Here is a 17500-nt window from a genome sequence, read left to right as displayed (position 1 = left end):
AGAATGTATGAAGAAATATAAATAAATATATACACAATAACAGCAGCTGTACAAGTATTAACTGGAAATGAAGAATGTAGTGAGGCTTTGACAGTGATTCCACACCCTTTTAGACCTGCTAATAACACTACAAGAAGAAAAAATGTGGATGGACACTAAGTTGAATGAATGTTTTTGGTTGTCTGAAGTAGGGCATGCTATGTAAAAAAGTAGGAAAACCACTTTGGGAGCCACATTTGTAACACATTTTATTGATTACTTTTTTTCCCTACAAGCAGGCATAAGATGCAGGTTACACAAAAGCTGATAGTTTACACTGAAGCCTCAAAGTGAAAACTTGTGGCTACTTTATTTCAAAGAAACTAGCATAAAAGCAAAGATTGTGACTTCACCTGTATTTTTTAGATTCACAAAATTCTCAAAGCTGTTACATACTGTACTGATTTAGGATCAGAGGTCTCCTACACGTCTGTGCTAACGAAGGCGATTTTCTTTCGAAGAGATGCAAGAAGATTGGGCCCAATCCTGTACGTCTCTTTTGGCTCATAATGCGCGGATGCATAAAGCTCGTCGATTCGTTTGTTGTTCTTGTTATATTTCACCAAAACTCTGTCCATGTTACTTTTAGGATTGCTGCGGTTGTAGTATCTTCTGACTTCATACGGCAGCTTCTCTGCGCCAGGATAGTGGAGGTTTCCAATGGTGTAATAGCTCCACTGCTGTCTGTCTTTTATCACAGGAAGAACTGGCCCTTTGTTCTGAAACAAGTGAAACCCATATTCTCCCCGGTAGGGATCACACAGAGCCCTCATGTTGTTGTCCAAGCAGTTCTGAACGTACCACACCAGCAGCTTAAGGCCATGGCGAGGAGGCGGCTGACCAAACCCGCTGTCCTGGAGTTGTTGTATTGAGTCGAGGGTTTTCGGAGGTGAGGTCAAGACCACAGACAACACCAAAGTCAAACAAAACAAGGCTTTGTCGTGTGCCATCTATGAAAAAAGACATCCCAGTGTGAGAACAGGAATCTTAAAACTACACTAAAGAAACATTTTCTCACAACTTACCTTTTAGTTGGTACCCGTTTCCCTGTAGTCTCAAAGCGTGCCTGCAACCGAAACTAAAGTTGGTGTTTGTGCTGCAGCTGAACGAACTATTCGATCCTGCGGTTGTCTTCTCTCTGTCTTATGTGGAGAGACTGAAAAAAAAGAAAGCACACTGGTAGGGTTTTCATTCTCTATGTGCGATGAAAAAGGAAGTGATTGCTGTACAGCTGGACTCTGTGAAAGTCCCATTTGAAAGAATAATTAAACTAAGCAGGCGTATCTCAGGGACTAAAGGAAGTTACCAATGTAAAGTCTTACTTCTGCTTTCACTCCTAGCTGCGAAGAACAGCTGCTAATAGAGGAGCAGCCAGTCAGCTGTGCACACCAGAATAATAAAAGCTTAGCAATGAAGATGATTTCATATATGCTGGTGATGTAGTACTTTAAACTCGCTATAGGGTGTGTGGTAGTGGAGGGGGTTTCAACCTTTATGTATATGGGAACCAGCGAGTTTGCAAACAGTGAGGGGTTAAAGTGGATTCGATAGGTGGGGGGAACCCTAAGATCTGGTGCGGCAGTGCAGCAAAGGAAATGGCTCACTCACAAAGAAGTCCCCAAAAGAACGAAAGGATCATAGAGGATCCAAAGAGGAATGGATCAGTCTGTTGGTACCAGCGTCCAGTCAGCAAGAACATCCAAATTCATCCCAAGCTCACTTAGTTCACTGTGCACCGATTCAAGCCTACAGTATCACATGTCTCTTTGTGTGTCTGGGCGTGTGTTTGTGTGCCTTTGAACACTCTCATGATTAGTGTTCTCAGTGACTGCTGGCTGATGGGGTTGATTTGTCCGACAGTGCAGTGTGTCAGGCAGGCTCAGCGTCCGCACTGGAGAACATGAGTGAAGGAGCGAATAATTGATAGTGACAAGGCGCTCCCAGCCTTAATTGCTGCTGGTGAATTAGATTACCTTTTTAAAGTGCCTTCATTAGCAGAGGGAGAGCCATACCAACGGTCCCCTGATTGGCCTCATATTGTTTTGCTGTGAACTTGCTCTGGCAGGGCACAAAAAGTGTGCGTTTGTTTTGGTTGGTTTGAAATTGCTCACTAATTTTCTTGTACAGCTGTAGCTTGTCTGTGTGCGCGATGTGTGCACACGATTCATATCCAGAGTTGACATTTTGTGATACATCAGTAACTCACTGAAGCAGCAAGTGTCTTTGTGTGTTTATGAGGCTTAGTCTGCTGTTTTAAAGGGTATATGCACCTGTGTCACAAGGAAATATTTAGCTCCAATGGCTTGCATTTTATGTCTAGTGTAATATGCTGAAATATGACAAGGAAGGCCAGATATATAGGTGATATATACTCTATGTTTTTTCTTTTTTTCTTTTGTGAAGATCACAAACCATAAAGTGAAATTTGATGCTGTTTGTGGACTTTGTGGACTACATACTGCTGTTGCCCCACTAAATGAGGTCCAACATCAGGGTTAGTTAGTTATTTGCTGGAGATCGTGGTTATAGAAATAGATAAAAAATATGAAGTAGTCATGGAAAAGCAGTTTATTGGTTTATGTAAATGGACTTGATTTTTATTTTATTCTGTTTTCGTTGCAATCAGCACAACAATGAAACTAGGGTTCATCAGGAAGTGTATTTCATGTGGGTGCCACATACATCTCGGAGAGTCCTCAGTGGGAATGTGTGACCCAGGCAACCGGAAAAAATAAGTTAAAAAGGAAAAATAGTGGTAGGAGTTGTATTTTACCCAATCCATGATCTTGTCTCAAGCCTAACCAAAAAAGAAGTTTTCAGTTTCATGAGTATTCCACAAACTTCTGTGAGACTGTGTTGTGTGATGCTTGAAAATGTTCCTCCTTTTTCTCTGTAAAGCTGCACAAAGGGACAGACGGGATTTTGCTGAAAGTGAGCAGGGAAAGTAAGGAAGAAGTATCAGTCTATGCAGAGAGAGTTACTTGCGCATATTTTAAAAAAACACCAAAAAAAACCACCCAACTTTCTTCCTAAACCCAAATGTCCAAAACCTCACACCCTCTTCTTCCCCTCCAGCAACTGTTTCAGCTTCAGCTGTCCTCCCTCATTACATTTCCATATCTATCACCAGTTACTGTTCCATCACCAGCCCACCAGCCCCCAAAGTTCCCTCATCCCAAAAACACACTGGCATCCCCATCTCTGCCTCATGCTTCATTCCCACCGCAGCCAGCCTTCAGCCCCCTGCCAAGTTAAATGGACTGTACTGGCGTCAGGGGAGTCAGCTGGGCTGCAAGCGTTATAAACTTAGTGTGTGATTATTGTCGGAGCCAGGCTCCTCCACGCAGGAAGTGCGCACTGATGGGTACTATGTCACCGGGTACGGGGCCAGCCGTGGCGAGAGGGATGAGAGAGCAAAAGGAGAGACTGAAACTGAGGCGAGAAAAGAGCACAGAGAGGGAGGAAAAAAATTGTTAGAGATGAAGGAGGGTAACGGGGATCGAGGGAGAAAGGGTAATAAAAGATAGAGGAAGGAGAACAAGCAGGAGAGGACTGAATCATCAAAGGGAAGGAAAAAGCCACGCTGAGCAAGGAAAGACTGATGTACACCTATCGCAGCAGACAAAGACAAGAGAAGACACACGGGGAGTGATATAAAGAGGGAGAAGCATAAGAATAATGCAGTCAGAGAAGAAAGAGAGGCAGCAGGGAAATCAGCAGAGGAGGGGAAAAGAAGAAGAGACGGGGAGGGCGCATAGGAGAGAAAGGCAAGAAGAGAAATTAGAGAGAAATTTTTCAAGCGAGTGATGTGCGCTGTGATTGTTTTCTCTCTCTCTCTCTCCCTCCCCGTCTCGCTCTAAACGGTCGGGATGTGGCCTGTATCTGCCGGCAAGAAGGAACTCAATTTGGGACAATTTACTCGGCAGTCTCAGCCCTGATGCACCTCAGGGACAGAGAATAGAGAGAATGAAAGTGAAGGAAGATAGAATCAGCAAGCCCCGCACACACATACATACACACTCACACAACGTGTGCCTTGCACACAATTGCTGCCGAGTAGATTTCACTTAGTTAGTTCTAACTCTCCCAGGCGGTCAATACGATTGAGTTTATAAGGCTTGGAAATGAAAAGCCCAGGATAAGGTTAGATAAACTGTGTGCTATTTGATTTTGGGCCACCCTTCGCAGAAAAACCCACACAAGACAGATGGCCGGAGGGGATACGCTGAAATCATGTTGTGCAAAAGGGTCAGATGGGTGATTAAGGCTGAATGCGTTGTGTGCTTTGACCCTCGCTCTGTACCTGCATTGGTTTCTCTGCGCTGAAGAAAGCGCTTGAGTGATTTTTCCAAATGCATCTTTGTTTTTGCATTCTTAAATAAAATGCAGCCACATGATCAAATGTTATATCATAACTTGCACCCTGCAACACTTTGCGCCTTAAAAGTTTGGGATTGTATAAGCTGAATGTGAAATTGTCTTTCCATGCTCACAGGTTGGCAGCCTGAACGGTCTGTACACACTGAGGGACACCAGGGGGCGCCCTGACAGAGCCACCTTTGAAGACAGACTTGCAGCAGCAGCAAGGGTAAGTATCCCCCCACCCACCCCCCCATAAATAAATGAATAAATGAACTAAAAGAAAAGGAAAAAAAAACACTTGATGGACTGAAAAGTGAGGACACTGACAGAGGAAGGAGCTGTGTGTTCCCAAAAGAAAAAGAAGCCACTCTGTTTACTTTTATCTTTCATTTCTTTGCCTGTTCCTGCAACACTCTGAGAAATGCATTCACAACTACAGCTGTTGAGAGCATCCAGCCACTTGGACGAGACTCTTTGATGCATTTAGCACAGTGAATTTACACTCTGGCATCAGTTCTGATTGTACCCAGCGAGTGTATGCAAATGGAAGTTCATTTAAGCTGCCATTGCTGTTTTAATCATGCTCCACTGTTGATTAGCAAAATGATTGGCAAAAAAGAAAGGAAAAAAAGACTGAAGCAGGCCCGTGTTGAGCAATGGATAAAAGTTGTTTACCTTGCTCTTGTTGCTTGTGTGCCTGTTCCACCCAATATCACTTTGTGCACCCATCCCCTCCTCCTTCCTCCCTTGCCACCTTCAGCAAGCTGCTCCGCTTTACCCTCGGAGCTCACAATTCAACCTCCTCACTAGGCTTCCGTGGCCATGGAAACCGTCATTCAGGGAGACATCCCATGACAGCAGGGAGAGGAAGGGTCGGAGATGTGGCTTCGCCCCTGTCCATTCTCCAGGGTGCACCGGACCTCTGGCCTTTCTCCAACACATTGCCCCTTCAATCTCTCTCTCTCACACACACATACACACAAAATACACAAAACAATAAAAATACTCACATAGAAAGACGTGTGTGTGTGTGTGCGTGTGTGTGTGTGTGTGTGTGTGTGTGTGTGTGTGTGTGTGTGTGTGTGTGCATCTACCCCACAACTACAAACCACCCTCCCACCCGAACACACACAGACACACAAACAGCCTGAAAGCAAAGGAGAGAAAGGAATTCCAAACTTTCCGATTCAGAGTTATCATCTGAATCAGTGTGCGTGTGATTAATTGAAGTAATTTATGCACAATCTCCAGTGACTCCATGTATGGTTCATGATTTCATTAAACTGTAACTTTAATTACTTTTCTACTATCGTAACTTTAGGTGAAAATAAATTCCCACCCTTAAATGTCTCACGTTTCGTAATGAGTCTTACATTTAATGGATTGCACAAATAATGTTTTGGGATGATGAACAATTGCGTATTTAGACGCTGCTTCTCCCTGCCAGCTGCCTTCATTTTTTTTCCATTACAGTCATTTTATTTTGGAATTTTGTTTCATTTAAAGAAATCTTATCGTTTAGTTTTGTAGCAAGTAAAAAAAATGCTGCTATTGCAGCTTACTTGAACCCTCTGAAAACCCTTGAAACTTCTTTGCTTCCCAACTTATATAATGCACTTTATTTGCTTTCTTTTTTTTAGCTGAATACAGTTAATATTGTTGTGGGTTTATGGAAGACATGCTTATGTTGGGTTATGTGTTGTCAAACACAATTAGAGTGTGTTAGCTGAAGCAGCTGGCCTCCTGCCAGAGCCTTAGCAATAGTTCGTCCGCCCACCTCTGACCAGGCTTCCATCTTTACAAACACGTCTGCTGTTTTTTTTCCTTTGGATTGCATAGCAGGTGGGTTTGATAGCAGAACCCACCAGTTACTGCATCATATAAAGTTTAGTAGACTGCAAGGTTGCGACGGAGTTAAAATTAGCTTCGTGCGGCTTAATCTGCCCTTCACAGTTAGAATAGTATTTACAGTAGAATAGTATTTACAGGTAAAAAAGCCCTACTGTTGCTGAGATCCCATTTGCAGTGATGTGGTAGAGTGCTACTCACTGAGGTGTTTGTGTTACTCTGCAAAGCACCTGCATTTTGAAATGAAAGGTGAAATCACTGGTGCATCGTTGTGTAGCAAAAGCATAATGAGGCTGTGTTTTCACGAGATAGATCTACTCCTGTCAGGAGGTGGAATTAAACCGAGGGCTGTTTTACCTTTTAGAAATAGTTGTAACTATATTGTAATAACAGCTGTGCAGTGTAACTTGGCGTATTGATTAATAATGCTGTAAAACCACGGCAAACAAAATAAGACGCAACATAAAATATCATTTATACCTGTCTGTATATCATAACTGTTGCAAACTATTGAGGAGTCCTTTATAAAGAAAATAAATGAAAGGGAACTATTTAAATCTTCTTGACAGAAGAATAAGAAACATCTTTAATAAATTAGCACGATCTGCCGCAGCTGCTGCAGCTCATAGAAGCCTCAGTCTATTGTTTGCTGCATTGACACACACACAGTCACATTGAATGGAGGCCACAGTGGCATCTCAGAGGAGGAGGAGGTTTTGCCACTGTGTAATCCCAGCTGATGCAGCCCTCTGTCAGCAAGGCAGCAATCAGCTGTGGTATTAATCTCAATGCTAATGGCATCATTAGCAAAGCTGTGGAAAAACATACCAATGTGAGGGTTTAGAGACACATGGAGAAAGACCATATATGCACATCTGGCAAATAAAGCACATGTAAAAATGCTGTTAACGAAGCAAAAACACAGACACATACACACATGGTTTCTCTTCTGTCTCTCTGCGTGTGTATGTGTACGTAGTTTATTTGAAACCCCGTTTCCCCTCAACGACTCTCTTCCGAACTGTCCTAACTATTGTACCTCTTGTGGTTTCATTCTCAAACGCGCAGACATGTTTCTGACCAAACTCTATACTGACCTTTTACCAAATGTCTCAGATACTAACCCCCTGCCATCTTTTGACACACACATTGGTTCCTGCTGGTGTACTACACACTTAATACACAGATACAGAAAGGCACTGTTCACAGCATGTTCCAGTCTTGTGATGACCTGGTTTGAATCTTCTTTTTAAAAAGAAATCTGTTTTAATATCTGTCTCATTAATCTGAGCTGTACAGGCACCTTATTGATGCAACACTTGAGACGACAGCTGCAAGCTGCAGACAGAAGTCAAGGAGAAAAGACATTACCGGCAGAACAAGTGTGAAGTTTTTCTTATATAAACTGAAAAAAATAAGCAGGGCGCTAAAAGATATTTATTATAGTGAGGATGCTATAATGATGAAAGGCCAAGGTCAGCTTTTAGAAAAAATAAAGTCAAATATAGGCTTTACCTTGCAGCTAGCAAAACATCTAAACTTTTAGTGATGCTTACCTAACTAGTGTAAGCTCACCAATAGGTAGTCTTATTTTTGCATAAAAAATGAAATATATTCTAAACAGCCACAGCTAAATTAAGATAGAGCATGCATTGTCCAGTTGTTGTCAAATGATGCTCGATCTCCTTGTGATTGAATATCGAGTTATTGAACGACCTCTAAAATTTGCAGTGTGTTAAATCCTTAAAAACGTATAAAAGTGAAAATGTGCTAATAAATGTGATAGTTGTTGTAGTGTTTAAAATGTGACAGCAAATCGAAAAATATTTTTGTCAGTGCAAGTTTAGCCTTATATGTAGGGATGGGTATTGTTTAGGTTTTATCCGATACCAGTACCAAACTGGTACTTTTGAAACGGTGCCGGTGCTTAAACGGTGCTCGAACCGGTGCTTAAAGAATGGAGAACACAAACTTTGTCCAAAAACCTCTCATGTTTAGCTGTTTTTTTGTAAAAAGATAACAATGTGTGCCTTTTCTGCAGCTATAGGGCATATCTGGTATCACTCTTGGCTGGAAGCAGTGCTTAAACAATGGAAAAAACACAAACTTTGTCCAAAAACCTCTCATGTTTAGCTGTTTTCCACTTTTCTTTGGTCATTTTAGCCTTTTTGGCCAGGGTGAAGGGAGTATCTGCCATCAAACAAGAAGACAGCCGCATGTAACTACGACGGTGTTTGCTAGTTCACCTTACATGCATTCATTTAATAGCGTGGTTAGCCTACTCAACGTAAATTACACACGTACAACATTAAGCTACTCATGCAGAGAAGAACGGCTGCTGCTGCCATCATCATCATCCGTCATCATTTCTGCTACACTGGCAGGGCTAGGGGCCAGGACTCTCCTCTTCGGGTTTTTGGGGGATGTTGCTAACTCCAGGTCCGATAACGGGCACCACACACGCAGTAGATGTGGACGGTGTGAAGTCTCGCAGCAAGCTATCAAATACGGTGCATTTCTCGGCTTTTAACAAAATTCTGCTTTTCGGTCTGGTTGCTACCGTTTATGTCAGAACCGGTGCCGGATACCGGTACCCATCCCTACTTATATGTTGCTTTTAAAAAGTTACACTCTGTCTGATGAACGTGTTAATTATATTATAGAAATCTATAGAAATCTTTGTTAATTCTTGATATTGTGCCTAAACTAAAGTCCTAGAATTTTAATTGCATAAAGCATAACTTTACTACATTGCTATGTCTGTAGAATAGAGATGGAATAAGAGTGAGAGTGCTTTCAGGTACATCCTGCTTCTCACTTCTTCTATGTGCAAACTGTTTTGATGCATTTAAAATAAAAACCATATTAGATATATCCATTGAGCAATACAGATATTACTATTAAAATGATCAACTTTTATGTTCTTAAGTATGACTTAAGCAGAAATTCACATTCATAAAACTTTATATGAAATTGTTGGAAATGTTTTGTTTATACTTAGAATTATCAATGAATTAGATAATTGTGTGAATTGGTTCCTTAATTGAACTTATATTTGATATTTGAAGCTCATATTTTAAGCAAGTAGTTGAAGCCACGACCATTGGGAGTGAATGATTCTGCTCTTTGACATATCGTGGGTGTTAGATACAGTAGGCATTATGCTAGTGGACATTGTGCAACCGGGAATGTCCACTAGCAACCAAACGTCAACACCAAAGTGATGCATGTCGAGCAAATCACTTTGTGTGGGCAGTAAACAACTCTTAACTCTGATGAACTTATTGATTCAACACCAGTGGGAGTGAAAGACACCATTTACTGACATTTGACAGAGTGCTAGCTGCTAAGCCCCAACCACATTTAGCGGCTAACGCGTGGTTGGGGCTTCAATTCTTAGTTCTGAGAATAACTATAAATCTAGGAAACTGTTTTATAGATGGGGTCAGTGGTCGCTGCAACTAAAGCTACTAAGTGTAATCCATTTGTCATTAATTTGATCATGAATGTTGTTAATTAATTTTACCAGTAGTTTACCTATCTGTTCACTACTGTGATTTTATTTTGTGACGATAGACTATACGACATTTGTAATCTACAAGGCCAGAATAATTGTTAGCTCGCAAAATAAAATCTTAATCTGTAATGTATTCACACTGATTTAGGAGCTTTAACAGAAGTTTGGAAGCTTTGTTTAATGCTAAGTTAAATCTAAGTTTGTTTGTTTTTTGCCTCATTTGTGCTCCATATTATTTTCCAAGCGGCATCAAAAAGGCTGTAAAGATAACTTGTCTAAAAGACAGAATATGAAGTTAAGAGCCTCACCCCAACCACCACTCTAATGCCGTTTGGGCTTATCTTATCATTTTTGTTGTTTGGGTTACCATTACCTGATTTACATTAGCTAGGGTTGCCAACCGTCCCTTAAAATACGGAATCGTCCCGTATTTCGAAACAAAAGTACACGTCCCGTATTGAGCTAATAAGGGACGCACTTTGTCCCGTAATACAGTGAGAATCAAAAGTAGTCTATAACTTTTAATGGAATTAACGCTTTGTTTGAAAACATAATTCCCAGCCCCTCTCCTGCTTTGTGACCAATGAGCTGACAGCACACTTATGACAATTCGAGTATGACAATTCAGATTACCGCTCATCTCATTGGTCGAGGAAAGGTCGCTTACGGAGAAAATACCGGAAGACAACAGATGACCACAACAAGAAGCATGGCCAACAGGGAAACAAACGCCGACTCTGCGGTGCAAGTCTCGGACGACAGTACACCTAAAGCTGGGCAAACACTGTGCGATTTTTTCAGTCACGTTATTCAGCTCCTGCTCAAACTGCACGATTGACTCGCAGGGGTTAGAAGTTGGTAGGTCACGATGCAGGTCTCACACTATACCGCCCGATGCTCTGATGCGACCTGAGTGCTCACACTGTGCCTCCATAACATGAAGGTTATAACAGAAAATCTGTCGCGCTCTCTCTCTCTCCGTCTTACACTCACACAGACACACACACCACCACCATCAACTTTGCTAAATTGCTAATGAAAAACATGATCAGGCAGCTGTGATTGAGCAGCAGTGTAAATCCAACTGTTTTCACGGTTGTTGTGGTCGTGATAATTTTGTGATGCCACATCGAAAAGGCTCGGATGAGCTTTCCAAAGTTCTACAAGTTGTGCCTCCATCGCTTGTGTCCAGATCACAGGCTGCACAGCCGTGCTGCTCCATCTTTTACACCAACGTTTACGTTTGCGCGTGAGCAGTGTGAGCGGCTGTGATGAGACCCTCACGAGCGATTGATGATCGGGAGCTGGTCGTGAGGTGTTAATCACTTCTCGTTACCCCACGTATACTACACGACGCACGATGAAGGCCAAAATCGGTCAGAAATCGGCTCAAAATGGGCCTAAAACCGCACAGTGTGAGCCCAGCATTAGAGCAGCAATGTTTGTTCCCCTCAGAGAAAGGGAAGAATGGGAAAAGGAAAACACCTGGCTGGAAAAAGTTAATATGGGCATGTGCAGTGAATATCAGCGCTATGTGGCCAGAAGTGTGATAATAGAATTTATTTTGTGTAATAAACAACTGCAAGGATAGATGATTACAACAAATAGATGACTAATACATAAAAGTAATACATAGATGAATAATGATGATGAGTTATGATGCGTAATCATGGGAACAAGCGGGTTTACAAACAGGAGCAGCTGATTAGCATTAGAAAAGCTGAAATAATACCTCAACTGAAGCCGATTGTACTAAATGCACTAAATGTGCACTGTTACAAGAATATTTTTCTTTCTATTGTTTTCTATTATTTTAAGTTAAGCAGGACAGAGTTCTTTTAAAGAAAGATTTACTTATATTCTCAAAAGTTAAGCATGACAGGCTTCTGTTTAAGAAGGAGACCTGTTTTATTGTGTTAATGTTGTCATTTTGAGCTAAAAATAAATGGCTAAATGATCATTTGTTTCACATGTGTTCATATCACAAAGAATACACATCTACTTAAATCAAATTCAAGTCAAATGGTTAAAAAAATAATTTCACACACAAAAAAAGAGCTAGAAAATTCACCACACTGGGAAGGGTGAAGACAACTGGGTCGCCCGGCCCTGGCCACGAGGTGTCCCTTATTTATTTTCCAGGGAGTTGGCAACCCTAACATTAGCTAACTTGCATATTTGTGTTCAGCTTTGCAAGCAGTATAATGTCTGTTTCAAATGTGAGGATTTCTCTCTCCCTCTCCCTCCCTCTTTCCAACCCACTCTTCTATCCACAAAGGACAGGAAAAACATTTGAATTTTCCCTCAATACTTTCTCACTGTTGAGACGTTTGTGTGTGTGTTTTTTCCCCTTCTCCTTATTTTTCTTTTTTTTTCCTCTCTTTTTTTTCTGCTATTTTTTTTAAGACTCCAGTCACATCCGCAATCCCGCGGCCCTATAAGGAGCTTTCACGCTTTTTGGTTTGCTTTAGATGTTTAATACCCCTCTCTTTTGTGTCAGGCAGCCGGAGAGGCGTTAAGAAGCGCTGATAAACCCCACTTAGATCCCTTCCTGGCCCGTCACCCTGGCCTGCCGGGCCGCTTTAGCAGGGAACTGATCTGTGACGGCCTGCCACTCAAACTGAGCACTTCTGAAGGTTGACACAATGGAGTGAGCAACACACCAGAGGGCCCAGGGGTTGGTGGGGGAGGAGGAAGGAGGGAGGAATGAGGTAGAGGAGAGGAGGCCAAGAGGTGCCCTAAAAGAAGCCTAGAGGAGGGGCCAGAGTGTATCACGCTGTTATCTATTTCCTCTCTTTCAGCAGTTTTGCCCTCCCTCCCTTTACTGTGTGCTACTGTAGAGCTCCCCATCTTTCCTTGTTCGCCTTCTCTGCAACAGTAACACACACACACACACACACACAGAAAAAAAAACCCTCTTCTCTGTCGTTTTTCTCTCTGCGGTCAGGACTATCAGTCTGGCAGCTAGAGATGAGATTGAATGAAGAGGCAGACTTGGTGAGTGTGGTGGGAGGGTTGAGGACTAGATAGGAATCAGCAGTGCATTGCGGGGTCTGGTGACGGTAGTTCATGCGGTGTGCTCACTGCTGTGTGGCATAATGGGTCCAACCAGAGCCAGGCTAAGGCCGACGGTGCGTCAGGAAGCAAAGCTTTGAGATTGACAAGCTCAGGGAGGGGTTGGGGCTGCAGCGGAGGCAGCGACGGTGGGGTGATGCGGCCACTGCTGCTGCTATTGCCATCAGTTTCCCGTGGGGCCGTGGGTGGGTAGTGAAGCCCAAAATGTCAGCGCTGATATCTGTGCAGCTCGGCTCGGCTATCACACTGCTGCAGCTGCCTGCCATCCACCGCATCCACTCATTCATATAGAGACATGGGAGTATTGCACAGACACACACACTCACTCTCTCTCTCTAACACCCACAGTTTTCTTTCTGCGTTTCGTCAGCACCTTCCTTGTTCATTCATTTCAGTTCTATAGAGCCATTTTTGCGTGCGCGCACACACACACACTCTCACACGCACACTCACACTCTTCATGGGATGTCTTTAAACACACATTCATGCAGTTTTACTCCTTCCATCTCGCTGTCTTTCTTCCCCTCCTCTTCCACACATTCACATTGTGCCTCTGTCAGTTCTATCTCAGCTGTTCAATCAAGCAAGTACTCCACTGCTCTCTCTCTGTGTCTCTTTTACCCCACTCACTGTTTAAAAATGAGTTTTCCAAACTTGTTTTTCAGTTTTTTCTTCATATTTATTTTCCATTGATCTCATACCATGTTCCTTTTGTATATCTCTTTTTCTATTTAGTGATGCTTTTATTGTGAAGGGCAAAGTGTCAGCAGCTTTGATAATTGATGTTGCACAAACTTACGATGTCATTTTTCAGTTCAGGTATATGTGGCATGTGTTTTTGGAAATTGTGTGCATTTTGTTGTGTGTGTGTGTGTGTGTGTGTGTGTGTGTGTGTGTGTGTGTTTGTGTGTGTGTGCTGCCCATGCATCACAGTTGGATGATGAATGTGCTGACAGTAGAGGGGTCAGTGTCACAGACAGTATGGTCAATTGCCCCTCGTCCCCTGAGCCTAACCTTGAGCAACACTCCCTGAAGAGTCTCAATCTGCCATTAAGGCCTGAAAACACACACACACACACACACACACACACACACACACACACACACACACACGCGCGCGCGCATTCCCAAGTGAGCGTGTGCCATTAGTAGATGGCAGGGCTTGGTTTGACAGAGAGCGATTAGCTCCCTATCATGTGTATTGATCACCATGTCCTGGCTGCTCCCCGAGAGGAGAGGCTGAAGGGGTTTAACAAGGCTATTGGGACATACACGCACACACCCTCACACATGCGTGCACACACTCACTATTTGCCAGCGAGTTTATGCGCCTCCACGGAAATTTTTCATCCATCCCGTTGTCATTGGTTTCACTTTTGGAAACCAACGTAAATAGAGTGACTTTGGAAATACTTTTCTCTAAAAGTTTCTGGGAACTATTGCCACACACCGCTCTGGTGTTTAACTGCTTAGCCAGCTGAAAATGGTTATATCTTCAATAGCCTACCAATACTACTCCCAGTTTAATTTGACCTGACGTTTGAGATGCATCTGAAAATATTCCTGTTAACACTTTCTTTAACCAGTGTATTTAAAAGCCCACAATCATATTGTATATAGTGGAATATAAGTTAAAACAAATATAATAAAACAAGAAGAACTCAGAGAGTGCAAACCTCCACCATGGCAGCTCACTCTACAGTATTTACTTTTAATAATAATAGTATTGTATTCTGTACATATTCTTTTAGTTTACATTGTTCTTTTTGAATGCACTTTAAGAAGTTTGTAGTGCAATCAAAATAACACATTTTGGTGTTAGTTTGAAATAAGACAAAAGTCAAATGTAAAGTTGAGGTCAGAGGTCAAATGTGACATGATATTTGGATGCAAACTATAATGTGATATTTTTAAACCACACATACCATTTTCTGAAAGTTTGACCTTGAAGTAGAGCTTAGAGGTGAAATTTAGATTCCCCGTATGTCATAGTTCATTCCCTATATGACAGTACAAACTGTCATTACAAATAATGGCAATAAGATACATAGTTTTAAATAGCGCTGTTACTTTGACCTTCAGATCAGTTTGTTAATCAGAGGTCAAATGTGACATAATATTTTAAATCTTTATACAGTACTTTCTATGTGTTGACAATATGTACCACACTAAGAATGATAGTTCCTAAGGATATGTGTCAATTTTCACACAATAAATCGTTAAGTTGACGTAAGCAAACTTTGAATGGATTGTTAACACGACCCCACTCTAAACCGCTACAACGTTTCAGCAGAATTCACTCAAAACCTGTTAAAAACTACAGAGACAAAATGACGACACACATGCAAATGCTACCAGAAACATAAACTCCTTTGCAGAGATAACTATGTTTTTTAGAAGTGCTTTGCAACGTGCAAATAAAAACTCAGTGAAAGGCAGCTGCAAGCTTTTGCTCACTGATGCTGTCCATTGCATGCCAACGATAAAGTCTCAGTGGACCCCAGTGGCTGGCTCATGCTGTATTGGGAAACTGCTCGTGTCCGTTTTGCATTAGCATGATGACATTTATGTGAATGTCCTGAATGAATGCGCATGAAAGGTGAACTATCAGTTCTGTTATTCTGATTATCCAGAGGAATACATATGTACCAAGTGCACTGTTGTGCTACACAGTATATCCTAAGTAAAATGCTAGTTTGGAGCTGCACTCTGAATTTGGTACATGTTTTTGTATTCATAACAAACAAAACAAAGCAATAGTATAGCTCACACATAAATTAGAAACAATGTTTCTCTTGCTAAATAGGAATTGCCTAAATGTGCTAACAAATCCAAGTGTTTGTTACACTTAGCTTATTATGCTTTAAATCATCTTAAATTAGCATAAATCAATACGCTGCACCTAAAATAAACACCCATTTGATTACATTTGCAGATTTGTGCACATCACATCTTCTCTCTGCCTGAGTTCTCCTCTGTTTCACATCACGTATGACGAGTTCTTAGCTTTAACAGCTGTCTTCTTTGGGAAGGTTAGACCAGCTCCTAGCTTTTGTTAATTGAGTATAATTGAAGATGGTGAAGAGGGAATAAACCAAGCAGGCTTTTAGGAACATAAAAGACTGCCGCCGCCTCTCAGTAGTATTTATTTTCAACCTCTTCCACTCTGATTTAAGTGTAAGAGGACAATAGTGGCCTGACAGTGATATGTGCGTGTGCGTATGCGTGTCTGTGATCTGCTGTTTGATTTACTTCACCCACCTTCACAAGGACCAGCCTCTTATCAGATCAAAGCTGCGAGCAGCGGCCTATGAAAGAAATCGTGCGTGTGCGTGAATGCGTGCACGTGCGTGTTGTGGAGGACAGAGGTGTAGGTGAGGCGGGGGTGTTTTTGTTGCTTTTAACCCAGGACAATGGAACGGCAAAGGAGAGAGTAAGCGAGTACTCTTTGAACTAATGAAGAGGAAACCTTTTACTCTCCTCCATAAAGATGCCCAGCTCTCCCCGTGCTATGGATTTCCCCCCTCTATTTCAAAGTAGTGTGAAGCAGAATAGGACAAAATATTTTATTTGTTCGGTGCCTCTCACTGTCTTGCTTTTATCCTCGTAAAACTACAACAAGAAAAAAAGTTAAATTGCGAAAGCGAAATTGAGACAGATGATTAATAGAGCTGTAGTGCATGAGCGTCTTTGGGATGAGCCAAAGGTGATTTGTTAAGGTGAAGTGATTTTTTTTTTCTTCATATTTCCAAATCAGTGTAAAGAAGTAGTAAAGTGCCCATTTAAAATATGCTTCCATTCATGGAGTTTAAATCAGGCCACAGCATCTTCTTCTGTATCATTTTATTCCAAATGTCTGGACTTCCAATGATTTCCTGTGAACAAGCAGTTGGCGACATGTAGATACACATTAGGTGTTTGCAGGTACGTTATTTGTGTGTTTCACTGCAGTGTTTCCCAGAGGCAGGAAATTTGCCAAAAAAGAAGTTGAACTAGCTCAAATATTCAAACCACTTCAAACTTGACATTTACTGCTTCAGATTCCCCCGCAATACACCCACTAAGAGTGAAATAAATTGAAATGCCTGTATAAGAAAAGTGGAGAACACAGACATGAAAATACTCAGAGTTACCTTCATTTATCAGTGAGAAGATTACAAACTAATAGTTCCAGTTTACAGGTGAGCTCTGATTCTTTTTGTTGTGTGCTTTCCAGGTTCACTGGGTGCAGAGACAGCACTGTCATTACAGAGACAAACGAATTCCTGTGACAAGACTGGACCATGGCACTACCAATGGCAAGTTTGACTAATACTGTTCCCTGACTAATGCTTTGTTTTTCACTGTGCTGAGTTATTAGTTTTTGCTGAATTTCTGTGATTTTCACAGAAAACTTTGGTTCAAGTCCCTCTGCCATGAAATACCCATTACTAAATAAACAACTGAAGGCGGGCACTGGTTTAGCTCACTGGGATTAGCAGGCGACCATGGCTGAGAGCGGCCGGCCCGGGTTTGAATTCGACCCATGGCTCTTTGCTTCTCCCCTCTCTCTCCCCCTCTGCTTTCCTGGCGTTCTTCGCTGTACCCTTTCAAATAAAACTATAAAAAGGCCGTAAAACATAAATAAACAACTGCAGTTAAAGTATTTCTTAGTTTGGC

General features: G+C 41.9%; 1 protein-coding gene and 1 long non-coding RNA gene across 6 annotated transcripts in view; one reads left to right on the top strand and one right to left on the bottom strand.

Moving 5' to 3' along the window:
- The window catches only part of LOC309717018 (PC3-like endoprotease variant B), a 232501-nt gene that overhangs the window by 18861 nt on the left and 196140 nt on the right, over nucleotides 1-17500 (top strand). For 4 of the 5 annotated variants that reach the window (XM_082551213.1, XM_082551215.1, XM_082551214.1 and 1 more), the window contains exons 3-4: nucleotides 4535-4627; nucleotides 17058-17139. In XM_082551213.1, the coding sequence (XP_082407339.1) occupies nucleotides 4535-4627; nucleotides 17058-17139 (175 nt within the window). Of the gene's footprint in view, nucleotides 1-4534; nucleotides 4628-17057; nucleotides 17140-17500 lie in introns of those variants that run through there. The other variant, XM_082551216.1, reaches the window with a different exon arrangement.
- Nucleotides 230-1322, bottom strand: LOC309717024. The gene is made up of 2 exons (XR_014279608.1): nucleotides 1065-1322; nucleotides 230-989 (listed from the first exon to the last, which is right to left on the bottom strand). It is a non-coding gene; the product is annotated as an uncharacterized lncRNA (long non-coding RNA).

This window comes from Aulonocara stuartgranti, assembly GCF_965226115.1.
Source record: "Aulonocara stuartgranti genome assembly, chromosome: 11".
Classification (NCBI taxonomy): Eukaryota; Metazoa; Chordata; class Actinopteri; order Cichliformes; family Cichlidae; genus Aulonocara; species Aulonocara stuartgranti.
The sequence above is the reverse complement of the archived record's forward strand: the minus strand, read 5'-3'. Positions and strand labels throughout refer to the sequence as shown.